The 17,138-nt window shown below is 39.3% G+C and overlaps 1 protein-coding gene across 5 annotated transcripts in view; it reads right to left on the bottom strand.

Annotated features, from left to right (window-relative positions):
* DOCK9 (dedicator of cytokinesis 9) overlaps positions 1-13,880 on the bottom strand; it is a 144,185-nt gene extending 130,305 nt beyond the window's left edge. For all 5 annotated transcript variants that reach the window (XM_062566824.1, XM_062566816.1, XM_062566820.1 and 2 more), the window contains exon 1: positions 13,701-13,880. In XM_062566824.1, coding sequence (XP_062422808.1) covers positions 13,701-13,814 — 114 coding nt within the window. In that variant the 5' untranslated portion in view covers positions 13,815-13,880. The remainder of the gene's footprint in view (positions 1-13,700) is intronic.
* Between the last annotated feature and the right edge of the window lie 3,258 nt (positions 13,881-17,138).

The raw sequence follows: 17,138 nt of genomic DNA, 5'->3' as shown, positions 1-17,138 counted from the left end.
ATAATATGAAGTTTTAAATATATATATTTCTCAGTTATATAATGGATTACATCCAAATTGATTCAGTTTATCATCACAGGATTCTGTTCTACACACTGTATTAGTATCTGTGAAACAAGTATGCAAATATATTTGATTCAGAAAAGAAAAAAAATAATTTTTAAAAGTCATCTGTAAAGGTAACGACATGTAAAGGCAAGGAACTTGTAAAAAGTAACTGTCTCAATCCACACTACGGCAGTATTAATCTTGACAGAGATCAGCAAGTTTTATATTTCTGCTGATCTAATACACCACAAGAGCTGCACTTTCTTACTTTACACCCCCAAAACACACACACACACACATATACTTTTAAAAACCTAATCTAAGTTTTTTAGCAGGGCTTGAATTAAAAAAAAAAAAAAAAAAAAATCTCAAAAATCCCTGCCAGGACGATTATTACATTTTGAGTATTGAAAATGCACTTTCTAGAGTGCCTTTTCACTGTAATTATTTTAGAGACAGAAAAGAACCATTCCCTTTAGAAGTAAGCAAACAGAAATATGGAGTAGTCATATGACTATCCAAGGCTATTAAATGTGGACAGAAAAGAAAAGATGGTTGGCTATAGGATGTACCCACAGCCAATACTTTGACCAGATTATTTCATTGTTTCTGCTGAATTATACAAATACATTATAGAAGTGTACTTGCATATGGTGATGGCTTTTAAGCTGTGAATCTCCTTAATTCCAAATCTGTCAGTATGATCTGGATTACTTAACTTCTTGTATACTTATTTTATCCTCTAAAAGAAAAGCCATTTCTTAACAAATTCACTTTTTTATTTTAACCCCCTCTCTCCCAAATCTCAATAACTTTTTAATACAGAAAATGCTGGTTTCTTCTCAATTCATAATACTCAACATCAACCAAAACTCACATCAACTGAGTATAAAAATATACAAATGGTAGCACTGCTAACTGTGTGGTAAGTATATAAGACAATGACAATTTATATCATCAACACGGTTCTCATTAGCCACACTCTTACCCAATTGTAAAACGGGGTGAGAGAGTGAATTTACAAGCACAAAGTTGTTGTAATGCAGTTAGAACAAGCTAAATTAAAAGGAATGAGGAATGAAGAGAGGGAATAAACAGATTTATGATGTGAATAACAGATTCCTCCCCCATGCAAACTAGGTTATCTCAAGGAAATGCTCAGATGATATAGTGAGAGATTTAGATAAATATTCAAGATTTACAAGCACTTTTCCCTAACATCTGGCTAGCTAATGCATCTCAGTACACTTCCATTTTATTTCTAGCCTAAATATAGCATAGCAGTATGCAAACTCATTGATTTAAAAATAAGCAATTTTATTTTAAAAAAATCAATATTTGACAGTAATCCAAGTAGTTCCTTACAGTCCCATATTCTCAAAGGTAACCGTTAGTACAATTGTTAAGTTAGTACATTTCACATACTGTAAGAAACACAAATTGTGTTAAGGCAACATAAGAAAAAGTCGGGGCAGAGGGAATGGGGAAGAAAGTGTGAATTTGGCATGAATCCTACTCTGAAGTGCACGTTCATAAGCCTGAATCTTGCATAGTGATGTCTCTGTACCTTCTTCTGTCTCTCTACCTATCCTCCCCTTTTCAAAACCGAAACAACAAAAAACTCACCAGAACAGGACAAATATGCTCTACTCCATTCACTAAGCTGGGACAGACATATTGTACATCTCTAAACCAGACTGCATGGTTTATATGGGAGAAAAACAAGTTTCTCCTTATTTCTTTTCACTATATGACCTGCTGCTTGCACTGTGAAACTGCCAAAGACAAAAAGATAAGTTAGTTGCTGTTAGCTCCAAGTTGTTTCTTTAGAAAGTATCTCCTTTTGAGACTACTTCTGTTGTACAGGCAAAAAGAAGCAGCTCTGGTTCCCCTCCAAAAAAATGTCTGGACCTGTTGAACAACAGTGTTCCGTAATTGCTTATGGTCTAACCACCAGTCCTCCTCTGATTACAGTAACTGTTTAATAATCACTTTTCACTTGGGAGCTGCAGGACTTCAGACTAACACGTTAGGTAACCCTTTGATGAACTCAAATGCATTTTGGCAAGTAGAATCATATAGGTACAAAGTAAATAGGTATGCCAGAAATCAGACAGTTATTCAATTTGACATTGCTTGTCATTTACAAAGGTAGAAGTCTTTTGGGAAAATTTACCTGGGTTAATTTAAAATCTGCAGTAGACCCTCCAAAAGACTCAGTAACAAAATGAGAATTTATCAGAGATAACTAGGCAAATTTAACAGTTGAGAGAATACAGATCAGAACTATGGAGACCTTCCAATGGAATGTGTTACTATAAAACAATATGGATAGTGCTATCACTATAGCAAAGCATTTCATAATGACACAGGCCTATATCTGCAAGAGAACATAATTCAGCCAGTGGTTAAGCATCTAGGTCTTAGTATAAGAGCCACAAAAATATGCTTAATACCTTAAGACATTAGAAGTTGGTATTTAAATTTCCATTGACCCTTAACATACACAAACAACTGCCATCTTGATAGGAGTGAACACCTGGTTCCTAAAGGATCTTAACACCTACTGCCTTAATTCAGCTTTCTCAAAGCATAATAGTATCTGTAAGCAGGGCACAACTTTTCATCTGGCAACTGTCTATGTATCAGCTCAGAATGCTGGAGGTATGGGCCTCACGCTCCTCTGCCCAAAGACATTAAAATCAACACCACTCACCACTCTTTGGAATGCCTTAGCAACCAGACTATCCAGGCCAAAGTACTCACTTCTGACTGATAAACATATGCTGCAGGAAAGAATTCAAGACCCACTAGCCCAGCAAGAGGATAAAGATACGAATACAAAGCAGTCCGTACTTACTAGGAATGCATGTAGCAAGGTGGAGGAGGAAAGTTCAGGTTCCAGATCCTGTTGAAAGGACTGTTCCTGCACTGACTGCTTCACACAAATTTCATAGAAGAGCTTTGTCAGTTAACTCCCTTCAAGAACTAATGTTTCTTTGGAAAGAAGGAACCATGCAAAAAACCTGCACCCAGCACAATAGTGAGTTTTACTTTGTCTTAAGAATAAAACTCTTAAGCATTTGATTTGTCAAAACTAGTGCAGAATGTCTGCTTAGATAAGGATTATTTCTGCTACATCTCACACCTGTTTGCAAGTAGTGCAAGAGGAGCAAGGAAACTACAAGCTGCTCAGACTCAGTCCAGTCTCCAGGAAAATCATGGAAGGCATTTCCAGCCATATGAAAGGTAACAGTGGTGACTGCAAGCAGACAGCATAGATTTACGATTCACAAATCACGTCTGATCAACCTGTTTGCCTGCTGTGATGACATGACTGGCTCTGCACACAAGGAAAGAGCAGTTCATTTTGAATAACTTTACTTCCACATAGCCTCTCACAGTCTCCTATAGTATTCTTGTAGCTAAACTAGGCAGATGTGGACTGAGTAAGTGGATGATAAAGTGGATGTTACTAGTCCCATATTGGCAGACAATAAGTTGAACATGCCAAACAGGCTCATCAGTACAAGAAAGATACTGACATACTAGAGCAGAGGGTTCCCAGCAGAGGGCCATCATGAAGGTTACAGGGATGTAGCATATTATGCACGAGAAAAAAGCTAAGAGACACAGAAATGTTCAGCTTTAAGAAAAGGCCAAAGAGAGATCTTATTGCTGAATACAACTACATAATGGGAATGTACAGAGACGAAGCCAGACTCTTCCTGAAGGTGTGGTCATAGGGCAAGATGTAGCAGGCACAGAACATTTCGTTTAGATATAAGAAAAATAAATTTTTTGACCACAAGGGTGGTCAAACACTGGAACTGCAGAATATCCATCCTCGTGGATACCAAAATCAGACTGGCCAAGTCTCGAGCAATCTGATCTAACTGGACCTGCTTTGAGCAGGGGACTGGATTAGCTGACCTCTAGATTTTTTCCTTTCAACCTTCATGATTCCATGGCATTATACTAGGTAGCCACACAGTGACCACAAAGACAGAAAGAAAAATCCAAAATAAGTCCACCCTTCAAAAGAAAGCCTATATAATTACTCAATGAGGCACTCTTGAGAATAGCCTGTTTGGGTTCCCATGTAATTTTGAGAGAGAATCTGCATATTCAGCAAGGCTTCAAGAAAAGACTCTAAAACAGAAACAAAAAACTACTCTAATATCAGCAGTACTAACTACACCACAACAACATAGTCACAGATTGAAGACCAGGTGCAATATATCAATTGTATTAGATGTCCCTAATATCAAAGATTAAATCAAAAGTCAGAAGCTATTTTTATAGAAATTGGAGCAAGATGTAGTTCTGTCATATCCAGTCAAGGAAACAGTCATAGCTGGCTAATGTCAGAAGTTTCTTTTAATCATGAACAAGGGAATGAATGCTGATAACCGTTAGGCTCTTTATTAACTTACACAAGTGGGAAGGAAGCATAAATGATTCAACCCAAGAAATGCTGTTCCAAAGATTTTAATCAGCATATATGCTGATGGAGAGATACACACAAACTCAAAAACCCACTAGTCACAAACAATTAAATATCATATAGCTCACATTTTTAGGTCACATACTTAAGAGCTGCAGAAAGGTCAATCTTCTCACAAGTTTTCATCCACAGATAAACACTGAGAATTGTCAGTAAAGCATGCACCATAAATTCAAGCTTCACTCAAATATATCATAAATCTGGACACAACAGAGCTTTAGGAAGCTGCCCAAGTCAACGTAAACTGAGCAAATAAACCTACAATATTGAGTGTCAGGCACAAAACACCTGGCTCTTAACTGTTTTATATCACAAGCCTTAATGTAAGATTTCTGGTATTGAAATATGCTCATGGTACTCCATCTAGTGGTAATATACCTTTCAGCTTTATGAAGTTTAAGTGATTGTTCTAGGCTCCTAAACAACTGACACAATAAATACAACATAACCCTATTAATATTAGAGAGCTACAGAACAATTATAATATTGTATATTTAATAGATACTATTTATTGTATCTATATGTATTGATATATGTATAAAATATTGTATATTTAATAGATAATATTTATAACATAAAATATATTATATAACAAATATAATACATACAAATAATTACAATTATTTTCAGAAACACTTATTAAGCCATGCCAGAATAAAGAAGAGTACAGTATACCAGGAAAAACAAACCCCGCAGTCAAAACCTGGTGTTGAGCAACGCTACCATGTTGAGGGAAGAGCTCAGAACCTACTTTTAATTCATCTATGAGGGTACTCAGATTCAAGTCTTTCTCCTTCCCTTTTTCCTCATTCAGTCAGGAACAAGTCCCAGCTTCCACTTCCTAAAGCATTAGCTGCCAATATATTATGCTGAAAGTACTGTCCCTTGAACTTTACTAAACAGTATTATCACCTTCCCAGCGAGCATACTGCAAGAATTTTTTTCCTTCTTGTTAGAGACTTCAATATTTCATGGCAATAAAAACTTACTGAATCATGCTTTATGCTATAAATGAAAACAAACTTTTATATAACACTGTTGGACCATCTGAGACCACATACACCAGGCAAATAATTCAGATCATAACAAGCTTGGCAAGTAAAACTCCAAAGTCAATTTCTCCAGGAAACTAGAACTGCATCCTGCAAGAAATTCTTATGTATGCCATCTCTTCATGAACTTGAATGCTCTTTTTAAACTGATTGAGGACTGGGTTCCATTACGAATTTAAAATCAATCCATCCTGGATTACAAAACAGTAAGACTGAAGCTTCCTTCAACGCTCTTAAAAGAAAAGATATTACTACTAGTTTTTAGCTAAAGCATCTACTCAATCAGATGACGGTCAGCTGCACAGATATTAGCGTCAGTTCAAAAGAGGCTGCAAATAAGCCTGGCATAAATAGGACTGAAATACCACTTACAATCCTTGTACTAGGGACAAGTGAAGAAGAGGCTAGATGACCATCAGGTGACTTTTAGATTTACTATCTTACTCTGCATCAGTGCTCTGGTGAAGAACAGTACTTCTTAGAACACCGAAGGGTAAAGACCAATGTGTAAGAACAAAAGTATGAATAGCATTGGCAAACTGGAGTATAGATGAGTAGTCTTTACACATTTTAAAAACAAAGCTCTTTCTCAATGTTAAGCCTCACAATGTTAGCATTTCCATTTGCCTTTTGATTTCTTCACAAGCCTGTTAAAAAGAGACCAAGAGCTATCTTATTAACCTTTTCCTCTCCCACTGAAAGCACCTAACTCTTTCTGTAGAAATTCTGCTTTTCTTACCCATACATATTTCAATATTCGCATCAGCAGAGTAAGCGAACCCACGCCTTGGATAACCAGTGAGGTACAAAGATCATGTATCTTTTAGTAAGTTCAAAGCACAAGTACCCAAAGATAGCTGAGGTCCTGGACCTGCAAAATGAAATCAAATTAAATACCCCCAGAAGTTACGCACATTGTATTCCAGGCCCCAGAAATCAACTACCCTCCACTTGTAATTCCAAATAAATTGCAGTGTATTGCATTTTGCCTTGGTGTAATTAAATATTTAAACGCTTTTGATACTAAAAACTGTAAATCTATTCTGAGTATAAAATATAGTCACACCTTGTTCAGGGATTATATTTGTAAAATATAGTCAATAGCTACAACCAAGTATCAAAAGCACCCAAAGTCACAGCTAAGGATTATTTATATACAAGATGGATCTACATTACAGCCTTTCCTGCTTTCTAGTAGCTCTGAATCAGCATTACTCCTTTTCAGCTTTGCTCTAAGTTAAATCTTTAATGTTAAAAAAATAAACAACTGAAGTACACCTTTTTTTTTTTAATCTTTGTGCGAGGTTACTTGATTTTCCCACAAAATCAACAAATATTTCCCTTAGTAGAAGAACCTTCAAGAGAGACTATTAATTTCAACTTCCGAGTACTTGGATAGTGTTTATCCACAAACCTATTGATTCCTGAAAATTTTAAGCAAGTTTACAAGAATGAGGTGCCCTTTTGGAAACTAAATGGTTTTATTGCTTTAGTATCCTGTATTTTTTTCATTTTTATGGTGTTCTTTCTAGAATTATCACCAGAAAAGAGTTTTCCAGTATACTGCCAAAGCAGCCAGGAAGAGAAAAAAAAAAAAAAAAAAAAAAAAAAAGGTCACTGTAAACCATTTTTCCTTGATTTGGTAAGAATTACAAAGTTGACTTTTGTTCCAGAACTACCAGCACTGACACTATTTTACATAGCAAGTTCTTATTACACTTAACCTTTCCACACAAACCCTGTGAATCAGATTTTTCAGATGATGATCTGTCTCAGTTGACTTATTTCTCCTTCTTATTGTCACAAGACAGAAAAAGGATCCAGAACTTGCATCTTCTTTTTTGACAAAACAGGTCAAGCAACTGACCAGCAAACTTCCTTCTTAAGATACCTGACATCCTTCTCTTCAGACGGTGAGTGGGAAGAAATTCTAATTGGTCCCCTAATAGGAAGAAAGCAAAGCTTGGACTGGGCTCAGAGGTTTAATGTTAGAACTCAGGATAAGGCTGATATTTACACTGATAGCACCAAGACCTGTCAGTGCTTGAGCCCCTTGCTTGCTTTCTTGGGACACAGGCCAAGATTCATCGGGACACAGAGCTAAGATTGCATTGTTTGTAAAAAGCAACCTAGCATACTACAGAACAAGTATACAGAAGGAGGGAGCCATAGCACCCCTCCCCACTCCACCCATGAAAGAACCTCTTACTTTTTTTTTTTTTTTTTTTGAATGGACACCTATCAGTCTTAAGATACCACTAACTCAAACACAGCACAGATTTATAGAATACAGTGATTAGTTTCACCAGTTTGAGGTGCCAGATCCAGTCAGAGTTTTCAAAGGTAACTCACCACTTCTTTCTAGTTTTCCCCTCACTTGAACTCCCTGAGTCTCCAGACTCAGGCAGTCTGGATGCAGTAGAATGCAGAAAACAATTTCTGAATTGTCCATTCTTCCTCTCATTTCTAATTCACCAAAGATGGCATAAAGATGGAATAATTCACCCTTATACCTCCTGTCCCTACCTCCACAGAGAAATTAAATATTTTTTTTTATGTTTCTGAAGCAAAACTAATCTGGTCAGACGTGGACATTTAGGTTTAAGTAAGAGTTACTCAGACAGCAGTGACGAAGGTGTTATACTCTTTCCTTATCTCCGTGCCACTGGCACTAATAACCTGACAGTTGAAAAAAATCTTAAATAAGTAATATGGAAAATACATTTCTAAGAAGAAAAATTGTAAAGCTTCCTGCTGTTTGGAAAAATAGAAGTTCCCTAACTTGCTTAAATGAACTAGCAATAATTTTTATTATTTTTGGAGTAAACGTGCATAAACTTGGCAGAATCTTAAAGTTACTTCATAAATACAAGTATCTGGTTCAATGATCGAGTTTGCATGTACATGGACACATGTGATGGTTATCTAATCCCAGCACACATTATGCACATGTAAGCGACCACTAAGACAGATAGCCACCTATGCTTAAAATTAACTTGAACAGCTACATCCATCCAACAGAGAAACTGGTCCATATTAAAGGTCTAGTTTTCAAAATTAGTAAGCAGAGACCCTTCCAACACATTTGCATAAGAGCATAATGCAGTGTCAAGAAACAGATGACTAAACTGGATATACTGTAATAAGTTACATAAGATCTTCAATATAGGGGAAAAAAATCACAGTTGTGAAATTCACAAGTTTAAATTCAGGTGCAATGAGTTCTACTTTTATCAAGATCCAAATATGTGATCCTGCTTTAGTTTTAAAGGGCATGAGTAGGAGGAAGAGATGAAAAAAGTTATGCTGTGGTATTCTGTGCTGCATGAGAGCTACTGCTGAGAACAGACTGAAGGCCCAATCCAGCTTCAGCCTACATCTGATGTTTGCTGGATTCTAAACTATTTTAAAGCATTTAGTCCTCTATTTAAAAAATAATTATCTTCATCAAGTAGTCTACTCCATTCAGCAGCACAGAGAAGCTTCTTTGCAGTAATGCACACAAAGCATGTGTCCACAAGATATCCGAAATTAGAATGAACGAATCAGAAAAAGAAATACCAAATCAGAATGGAGTCCTATATAATCTTTCCAGTAACTACCTTGGAAAAACAGGAAGCTAAAAGCATAATAATATGACATGGGGCACACCATAGTTTTCTTATGGGTTGAAGACTGGAAAGAAAAAGTTGACATTCTCCTCAAATCCAGACCCAAGTCTTCTTTTTAGGAAAAAAAAAAAAAAAAAAAAAAAAAAAAAAAAAAGAGGCATTCAATATCAAGGGTTTGCTAGGCGATGTTGCTGTTGTCTTTACAATATACTGTCTTTCCTCAATATCTGGAGAGCTAAATTTTTGAAAGAGTTTTAGAACTTAAGACTTCTATCAGGTAGACTCATTTACATATAATGCCTAAGACTGTATTAGACACAGTAATTTCATCCTTCTAATACTCAAACTTGCTTTATATGTTCAATTCATAAAAAGTAAACCAGTCAGGATAATCAGAGAATTATTTAGATTTTAGGCTGTTTTCACATATCCCCAGTTTCAGGCCTCTTATATGTATGGTTAATTTTAATATAGGGGAAACAACCTTCTCTGATTTATTTGGTCTGTCTATATCCTTTCATTATATGTACACATGCTAAAGGTACTTATTGACAGCTAGGCAGAAGAAAAGCAAAACTGGTATGCCAAACATTCTCTTAATTGGTTATTTACCTATCCTGAAGCATAATCTTGATTTTACATAGAACATGCATTATTTTGCCACTAAGATAATTTATCATTAACATAGTATTTAATGAGGCTCCAAATATCCCTCCTGAAGTCCTACTAATCTGTAAAGAACATGTTTTAGATAATTCATCATCACTTCAAGAGACTACACCACTTCCAAGTGGACATGAATGCTAAAACTGCATTGGAATTTGCTCAATAAGATTGCTGGTTTAAGAGACAGACTCCTCAGCTTCTTCAGGTAGCTGTAGTCACCACATTAAATCACATGGCTAGGCGTAAATCAAAACAGTATCAGCAATGCATAGGAACACTGTCCTCAGCAAGGATGCTATTGTCATGCACAAAATAGCTAAAAATGCACCCAAATTATCAAGATACATATTACATGCTGTGTACTGGTTTGAGAAGCTCATTGCCAAACAATGTGTTTTCAGTTCAGCCAACCAAACTGCATTCATTGTTCAGCAAACTAAATCAAACAGAAAGAACATATGAGAAGTTCAATGTTGACAGGATAGCTTGCTTAATTGAATTAAACTTGACTAACTAGCTTGACTAATAACATCTGCTTAGTGGCTTTTTTTTTTTTTTTAACTACTCAAAGCTATTTATCCTGTCAGTCAGCTGAAAATCTGACTTTTGTTCCAGTGAAGAGCAATCCAAATACTTTATATTGTGCTATTCTAATGACGTGCTATTTTCAATGCTTTTTCATGAATATGATCCTAGAAACATTAACAATCCAGAAAAGACAAGTATACTTTATGAAATGCTATATAATAAACCTGACTGAAAGATGTGAAATGTGTTTGTCTTAAGTATATCAAGAAAGACTTGACTGTAGCGTTGATGGTAAAAATAGATCGAACTGATAAAAACCAGTCCCAAAAACAAGCTGGAGAATCTATACAGCTTTAGAAATATTAGTAGTCCACCTCTGTCTCCTACTGTTAATAAAGACAGCCTGATTTGCATCACCTTTTTAATAGGCTCTGATGCAGAGATGTACACTCTGAAGCAGTATTTGGTTGTACCTATCTGAACAGATCATTCATCAACAACTGCTAGCTTAAGCTCATTGTTTCCTGTCTCCAGATTCTACACTACAAGACTAGACAATGGACAACAGTTCCAGTGTTTTTCCAGTATTGGAAAGCTTCAGTAATTGTTCACAAGCAAGTGATGACAGTAAGATCACATTAGTTACCAATGCTGAGCAATGTTTTAAGCAAGACATTTTGCTGACAACCAAGTTAAAAAAAAAAAAAAAAAAAAAAAAGGAAGTTGCTTTATCAAAGAACTTTTAGAGGCAGTTTAGAAAAAAAAAAGTGTGTTTTCTTTTCTTTAAGAAATATATCTTCCTAGCTTATTCTACAGCTATTACAATACTGGTAAGAATGTTCACGTTAGCCTAACAAATTTTTTTAGATAATAAAGCTTAGAAACACCAACAGCTCAGAAGCAGGTCAGACTCAAAAATTCTGTTGCAGCAGAGAAAAAAATACTATCCTCATTTAAATTCCTTCTTTTCAAAAAGAGAAAAAGTACAATTTGATTCCAAATGACACAAGCTTGACAGAAGAGTTACAGCAGATTCAAAGGAGGAAGATATCCAGCTTATAAATAAAGCAACACTAGCCTTTTATTACATGAATTAAGCAATGTGGGAACAGGAATAGAGGAGCTCAGTGATGATGTGAAGAGTATTTGGAACTACGGGAAGGACGTAACAGCAGGGGTAAATTAGGGTTGAAAGAGGAAGGTGAACAAAACTGTACGGGAGAGAAGTAGGAAATTTGTTCTATACATCAAGCTAATGGAAAATTGTGACTTATTGTTTAATATTTGCAATATTTTTGATGCCTAAAATAGTGATAGAAGACTATATCCAGAATAAGATTGAGCCAACACGCCACTTCCTCACTTCCTACAATCACTTCTTTCACCTCCTAAAAATTCTGTGGCACATGGCATTCTTGCAAAAATATCTGAACGTTAGTGAGTACCACACTTTCACGTATTTTATCAACCTGAAAGAATTAAAGATTAGATAAATATTTTCCCACTCATCTCAGTGAAACTTGTTATATGCAAATTACTTATTATAAGCAAATTATAAACACTGTATTGGAGGCGGTGTGTTGATGATTATTTCAAAATAAATATTTACTTGTGGTAAAAAAATACTTAATTCCATTTCATGCTCTCTCAGTGCAAAAAAAAAGTTGTATATACTCTTCCTCTACTCCTCCCATGAAAGACCTGATCCCTAAAGAAGGTAATATATAGTAGATGTACATTACATGTACTAATATCTGGCAGAAAGCTGCCCTTTTCCAGGTGGACCCTGAGCCATTCACGTAAAGCCTTCATTGCATACTCTTTGAACTACACTTAAATGAAGAATAACTTCATTACAGAGCCATTACTCAAATAAAGAAATGTTATTTTTCTTTAAATTAAAGCTATGGCGTTCACTACTCTCACAACACATGACTATGACAAGACAGACTATACGTTCTGATCAACAGTACACGAAAGTTAGAGAAGACCACATTTAGTGCCAGCAAGAGTGAAAAGCCAAAAACAGATCAGCTTCCAGCATCAGAAACCACCATCACTGAAAACTCCCTACTTACAAGGGGCAAGTGCTTATTAAAGCATATTGGAGATAACAGGACCACACAGAAAACACATACTATGAATAAGAGTCCCAAGAAAGAAGCCCTAAAAAAATCTTGCTGAAGCTGTTAAAGATGCCATAACCTGCATGCAGGCAGGCCAAAAAAAAAAAAAAAAAAAAAAAAAAAACATACTTCTCCCTAGGTCCCTCTGCTCCCATTTACAGGTGCACCCTACCTACAAATCCACTTTCCGCAGTTTAATTTCACTAACGGGCAGAACTGCAAACTTGGAAGAACACATACCACATGCTAACACAGGCACAGCACTGACAGTGTGGACAAAAAAAAATATATTAAACCATTCCTGCTAGACTTGCCAGTACTCATCTATCATTCTGCACAATACACTCAAAACAACAGAAAAGGCATTTTAATTGCAAAGTGAACAGACAGTAATAATACGAATAACAGTAATATGAAAATTTACTTTTTACATGATTATTTTCACACACACACACACACACACAGGCACTTCAGTGAAGGCAAAGTGTCAACAGCACCCGTTTTACATGTGGGACAAAAAAGAAGGCACATAGGCTTCTCGGTGCATCCTGGGCGTAATCCTCCTTTTCATGATACAAAAACCATTAAAAAAACACACATATAAACCAGACACCTTGTCAGTGAGGCAGGTGCAGCGAGGAAGGTTAGAGGGGAGCCGCAGCTTCCCAAAGAGCTCCGCTCCCTCCAACTTCCCCGCAACGCCTCACGCCGAGGGAACTCGCACTGACCGGGGAGAAGTTTGCAGCGCGCAGCAGCAGAGCGGCAGCGCACGCCAGGGCGCTGCGCCGCCGGGAGCGCCCAGCCGTGCCCGCCAGGCGCCGCAGCCCACGGCAGCGCCCCGCGCGCAGCTGCCGCCGGGAGCGCCTCCGCCCGCCGGGTGCCTCCGGCTGCCCCAGCACCGAGCCCGCAGCACCACTTAGGGGAGGCGAACCGCCCCTCCGGTCCCCCCCCCCCCGCTTTTCCCCCTCGCCGCCGTGACAGCCCAGACGGGCCCGGAAAGGATCAAAGAGCCCGGCCCCTCCCGCGGGGCCGCCGGCTGCCCTGGCCCCCGCGGCGGGACGCCGCTGCCCCGCAGGCCAGGAGCCGCACTGCCACCGCGGAGCGGCCCAGCGCATCGGGGAGGGGGCCGGGCGCGCCCGCCGCCGGCCCCGCGCGGACTCACCATGAGGACGGAGCCGCGCACCACCTCGGAGACGCTCTGCCGCAGCTCGGCCGCGGTGCCGGGCTTGCTCAGCGCCCGCGTGAACTTCCGAGTCTCCGGAGCCGCCAGGGCCATGGCCGCCTTCCGCGCTCCGCCGGCCACAAGCCCGGCCCGGGCTGCGCGCTGCCCTCACGGCCCGGCTCCCGGGCGGACCCTCATGCCCTGGGTGGCCGTTGGGGCGGCCGTCGGAGGGGGGGGTGGGGGGCAGGGCGCGCGCGCGCTGCCCGTTGATGTCGCAGGCGGTGCCGGCTCGCGCCGCTCCTGTCAGGTAGCCCCTCCCCCCTCGCCGTGCTCCCAGCGCGCGCCGCGCTCCCACCTCCAAACACACCCGCCGGGCGGGGGGAGTGGGGGGGGGGGGGAGGGAGCCGGCGGTATCGCCGCGCCCGATTGGTGCAGCCGCGAGCGGGGCGAAAGGGGCGGGGCGGCACACGCCGGGCACGGCGAGGCCCCGCCCCCACCTGTTTTCCCTGCTGGGCTTTCTGATTGGGCCTTTGGTTACCTGCCCGGCAGCCTCTCCGCACTCTCATTGGCTTAGCGGAGCCGCGGCCAAGGTGAGGGGCGGGCGCGGCCCGCAGCCGGAAGTTCCCGTCTCTGCCGGGTCCGCGCCCGCCCTCTGTGGGGCGCGCGGGGGGGGGGGGGGGGGCGGGGGGCGGTCGTGGCGACGGCGGCGTGTGAAGGCCCCCGGGGCAAGGGGCCAGGGCGGCCGCGGCTGCGTTCGTCCCGCAGGTCCGCGGGGCGCCAAGCCCGAGAGCGGCGAGAGGCCCCGGGAGCGGCGGGTGCCGCCGGCGCGTGCCAAGGGCGAGCCGGGTCGGGGGCCGCCCGTTAGGCGCGGCGGCGGCGGCGGGGTGGTGGCCGGCCGCGGGGGCGGGGGCCGCGCCTCGTCTGTGAGCGAACGGCGGCGAGCGCTGCTAGTGTGAGCGTAGGTATGAGGCGTATGTGTGCGTATGCGCTTTTATTTAAGCGTGTGCGGTGGCAAGAGTTTTTAAAAGGGGGCGAAATCAAGTGTTTAAACTACAATGCTCGAAATTCACGGTTTTTGGAAAGCCTTGTTTGCTATCCTAATTAGTAGTTCTGTGCTTACAGTCTGATGAGGCTTCATTTTTAAGGTTTTGCTTTGCCTCTTCTATGCGGTTCGCTTATTACAAATGGAGAGTTTCCATTCATAAGTAAAACTGAACGTGCCCTCAGTTGTATAGAAGTGTTTGTAGATCTTATTGATTAACAAGAATTCTTCCTGAGAAACTTATCGGTGGTACTGCTAAATGCAGTGGTTACACAGCCATAGACACAGAGTGAGTGCATATAAATGCTTGGAGCATTTGTGATCATTAGACTTTTTTTTTTTTTCAGGGATCTTATATGTGAACTACTGTATAGCAGTATAGTCTTTTATAAAAACTACTGTAGACTTTTATGTAAACACTTTTGTTGAACTATGTACATTTCACCACTAATGGAGGGAGTAATTCAATGCCACAGACAAGGGGAAAAACGTAATTTCACGTAATATTTAAAAACTATTTCATGACCTTATTGTATCTGAGGCTATGTTCTCAAAAAATACCTACCACAAAGAGGCCTACATTTTGGATGCTTCACAAATGCATCTGTAACTAATAGAATTCCAAATAGTTGAGGAAATTCTTTCTGAAAACTAGGGAATAAAAAGTCCCAATATGCAAATGCATGACTTAGACTGAAGGAATTATGAAGGTGAAGGATCTTGCCACATTAATCAACTTCTTCAAATTCTTTTCAGGCCTGTATGCAAGACTTGTTTATTCAAATGCATGAGCTATAATTAGATTTTAGTGGAGTGTCTGTCACAGCTTGAGTGTTTGTATTACTGTTCACACTCTCTTCAGGAAAGACAGAGTGGGCAGAAAGGGAGACTAGTAAGGTGCATGAGACATGCCCTCTTAATTATTGTAGAGTTCTTGATTCACAAATACAAACACCTGGCAGGTTTATGACACAATGTTCCAGCTGATAAATGAGAAAATTGAAAACTAGTAGGATACATACATTGTCTGAATATGGAAATGGATGAGCAGCTATGTAAACCTTTATCTAGAGTACCCAGAATGAGCTATTCTAGAATCAGTGCTTTTTTTTTCCCCTCAATCTGTACTGTAGTGTGTAAAATGTTCAGATCTCAATCTCCCATAAGTAAACATGCCTGACATCTTATATAAATAATAGATGAACATTTTCTAAAATAAAATCATACGTTGTTCTCAAAGCGCTTTAATGTTATTCCCAATTCTGACAAAAAAGATGAGTAGTCTACTGAATTAATAGCTGCTTAATGTAAAATGGCAAAACCTAACCAAATTTATCATGTATAAACATCTCCTATAGATATTATGCAGCTTTGCTCTAAAAGGGACAGTATTCCAAACATGAAAAAAAATCCTGAAGGATACCTGTATAGGTAGAAAGATATAGAAAAAAGAAATACATAAAATAAGTAAATAGTAGCTTATTTAGGAACATTATGCGAGATACCTAAAAGGTGACATTTTCACAACCATCAAAGCTTTTTTTTTTTTTTTTTTTTTTTTTTTAGCAATAATACATTCAGTTTAAGACAGAAGATGAAAGAAACAGTTAAAATGTGTATAAAACAAAGGGGAAAGTGTGGAATTGAAAAGTAGAAATTGTAAGTTAGCAGTTGGGAAACATTCAAGATGAATAATAGTAGTAAGTATATGAATGAAAAATTTTGGCTCACTGCCTAAAGAAAAATGAGAATAAATTTTAAAAAGAGGTCAAGATCAACAAAGAAAATATCCTAACAGTGGCATAATTCCCCTACTACTTTGAAATATTACAGCTTTCATTAACAATAGTGACATGCAATAAGCATGTTTGTTATTTATTAGAAAGCTGGATGATGCAATTATAATTTAAGGCTCTAAGTGCATGTTTTATTCGGTCACTACCTAGGAAGGATGCTAAATGGTAAAAGATAAAGTTAAAAATGTTTAAACTTTCAGGACCAACTAAATGATGTCCCAGAATTTTACAAGAATTTGCTTAGGGATTCTGAATCATTTGTACTCATGATTAACCTACCTTTGATAGTTTCAGAAGTGGAAGAGAGAAACTAATTTTGTGCCCATATTTGGAAAAGTAAAACAGGAGGAAGTAACTTGACAAGGACCTCTGGCAAAACCATCAAATGTCAGAATTACATGAAGAATTAAAGAACAGTTGGCTACTTGATAGCAGTCAGCAGGTTTTGATAGAATTCATGCCTGTTATTTAATTTGATTAGTATTTCACTTGGCCAAAGGTAACCATGTAGATTTTAAGCTGCTGTGAAGCCATTATGCTATACAACATTCCAGTTAAAATAATATGATATAATGCCAGCAACATATATTTACATGAATA

Source organism: Rhea pennata, chromosome 1 (assembly GCF_028389875.1).
Source record: "Rhea pennata isolate bPtePen1 chromosome 1, bPtePen1.pri, whole genome shotgun sequence".
Classification (NCBI taxonomy): domain Eukaryota; kingdom Metazoa; phylum Chordata; class Aves; order Rheiformes; family Rheidae; genus Rhea; species Rhea pennata.
This window is presented reverse-complemented; position numbering and strand designations above follow the sequence as displayed.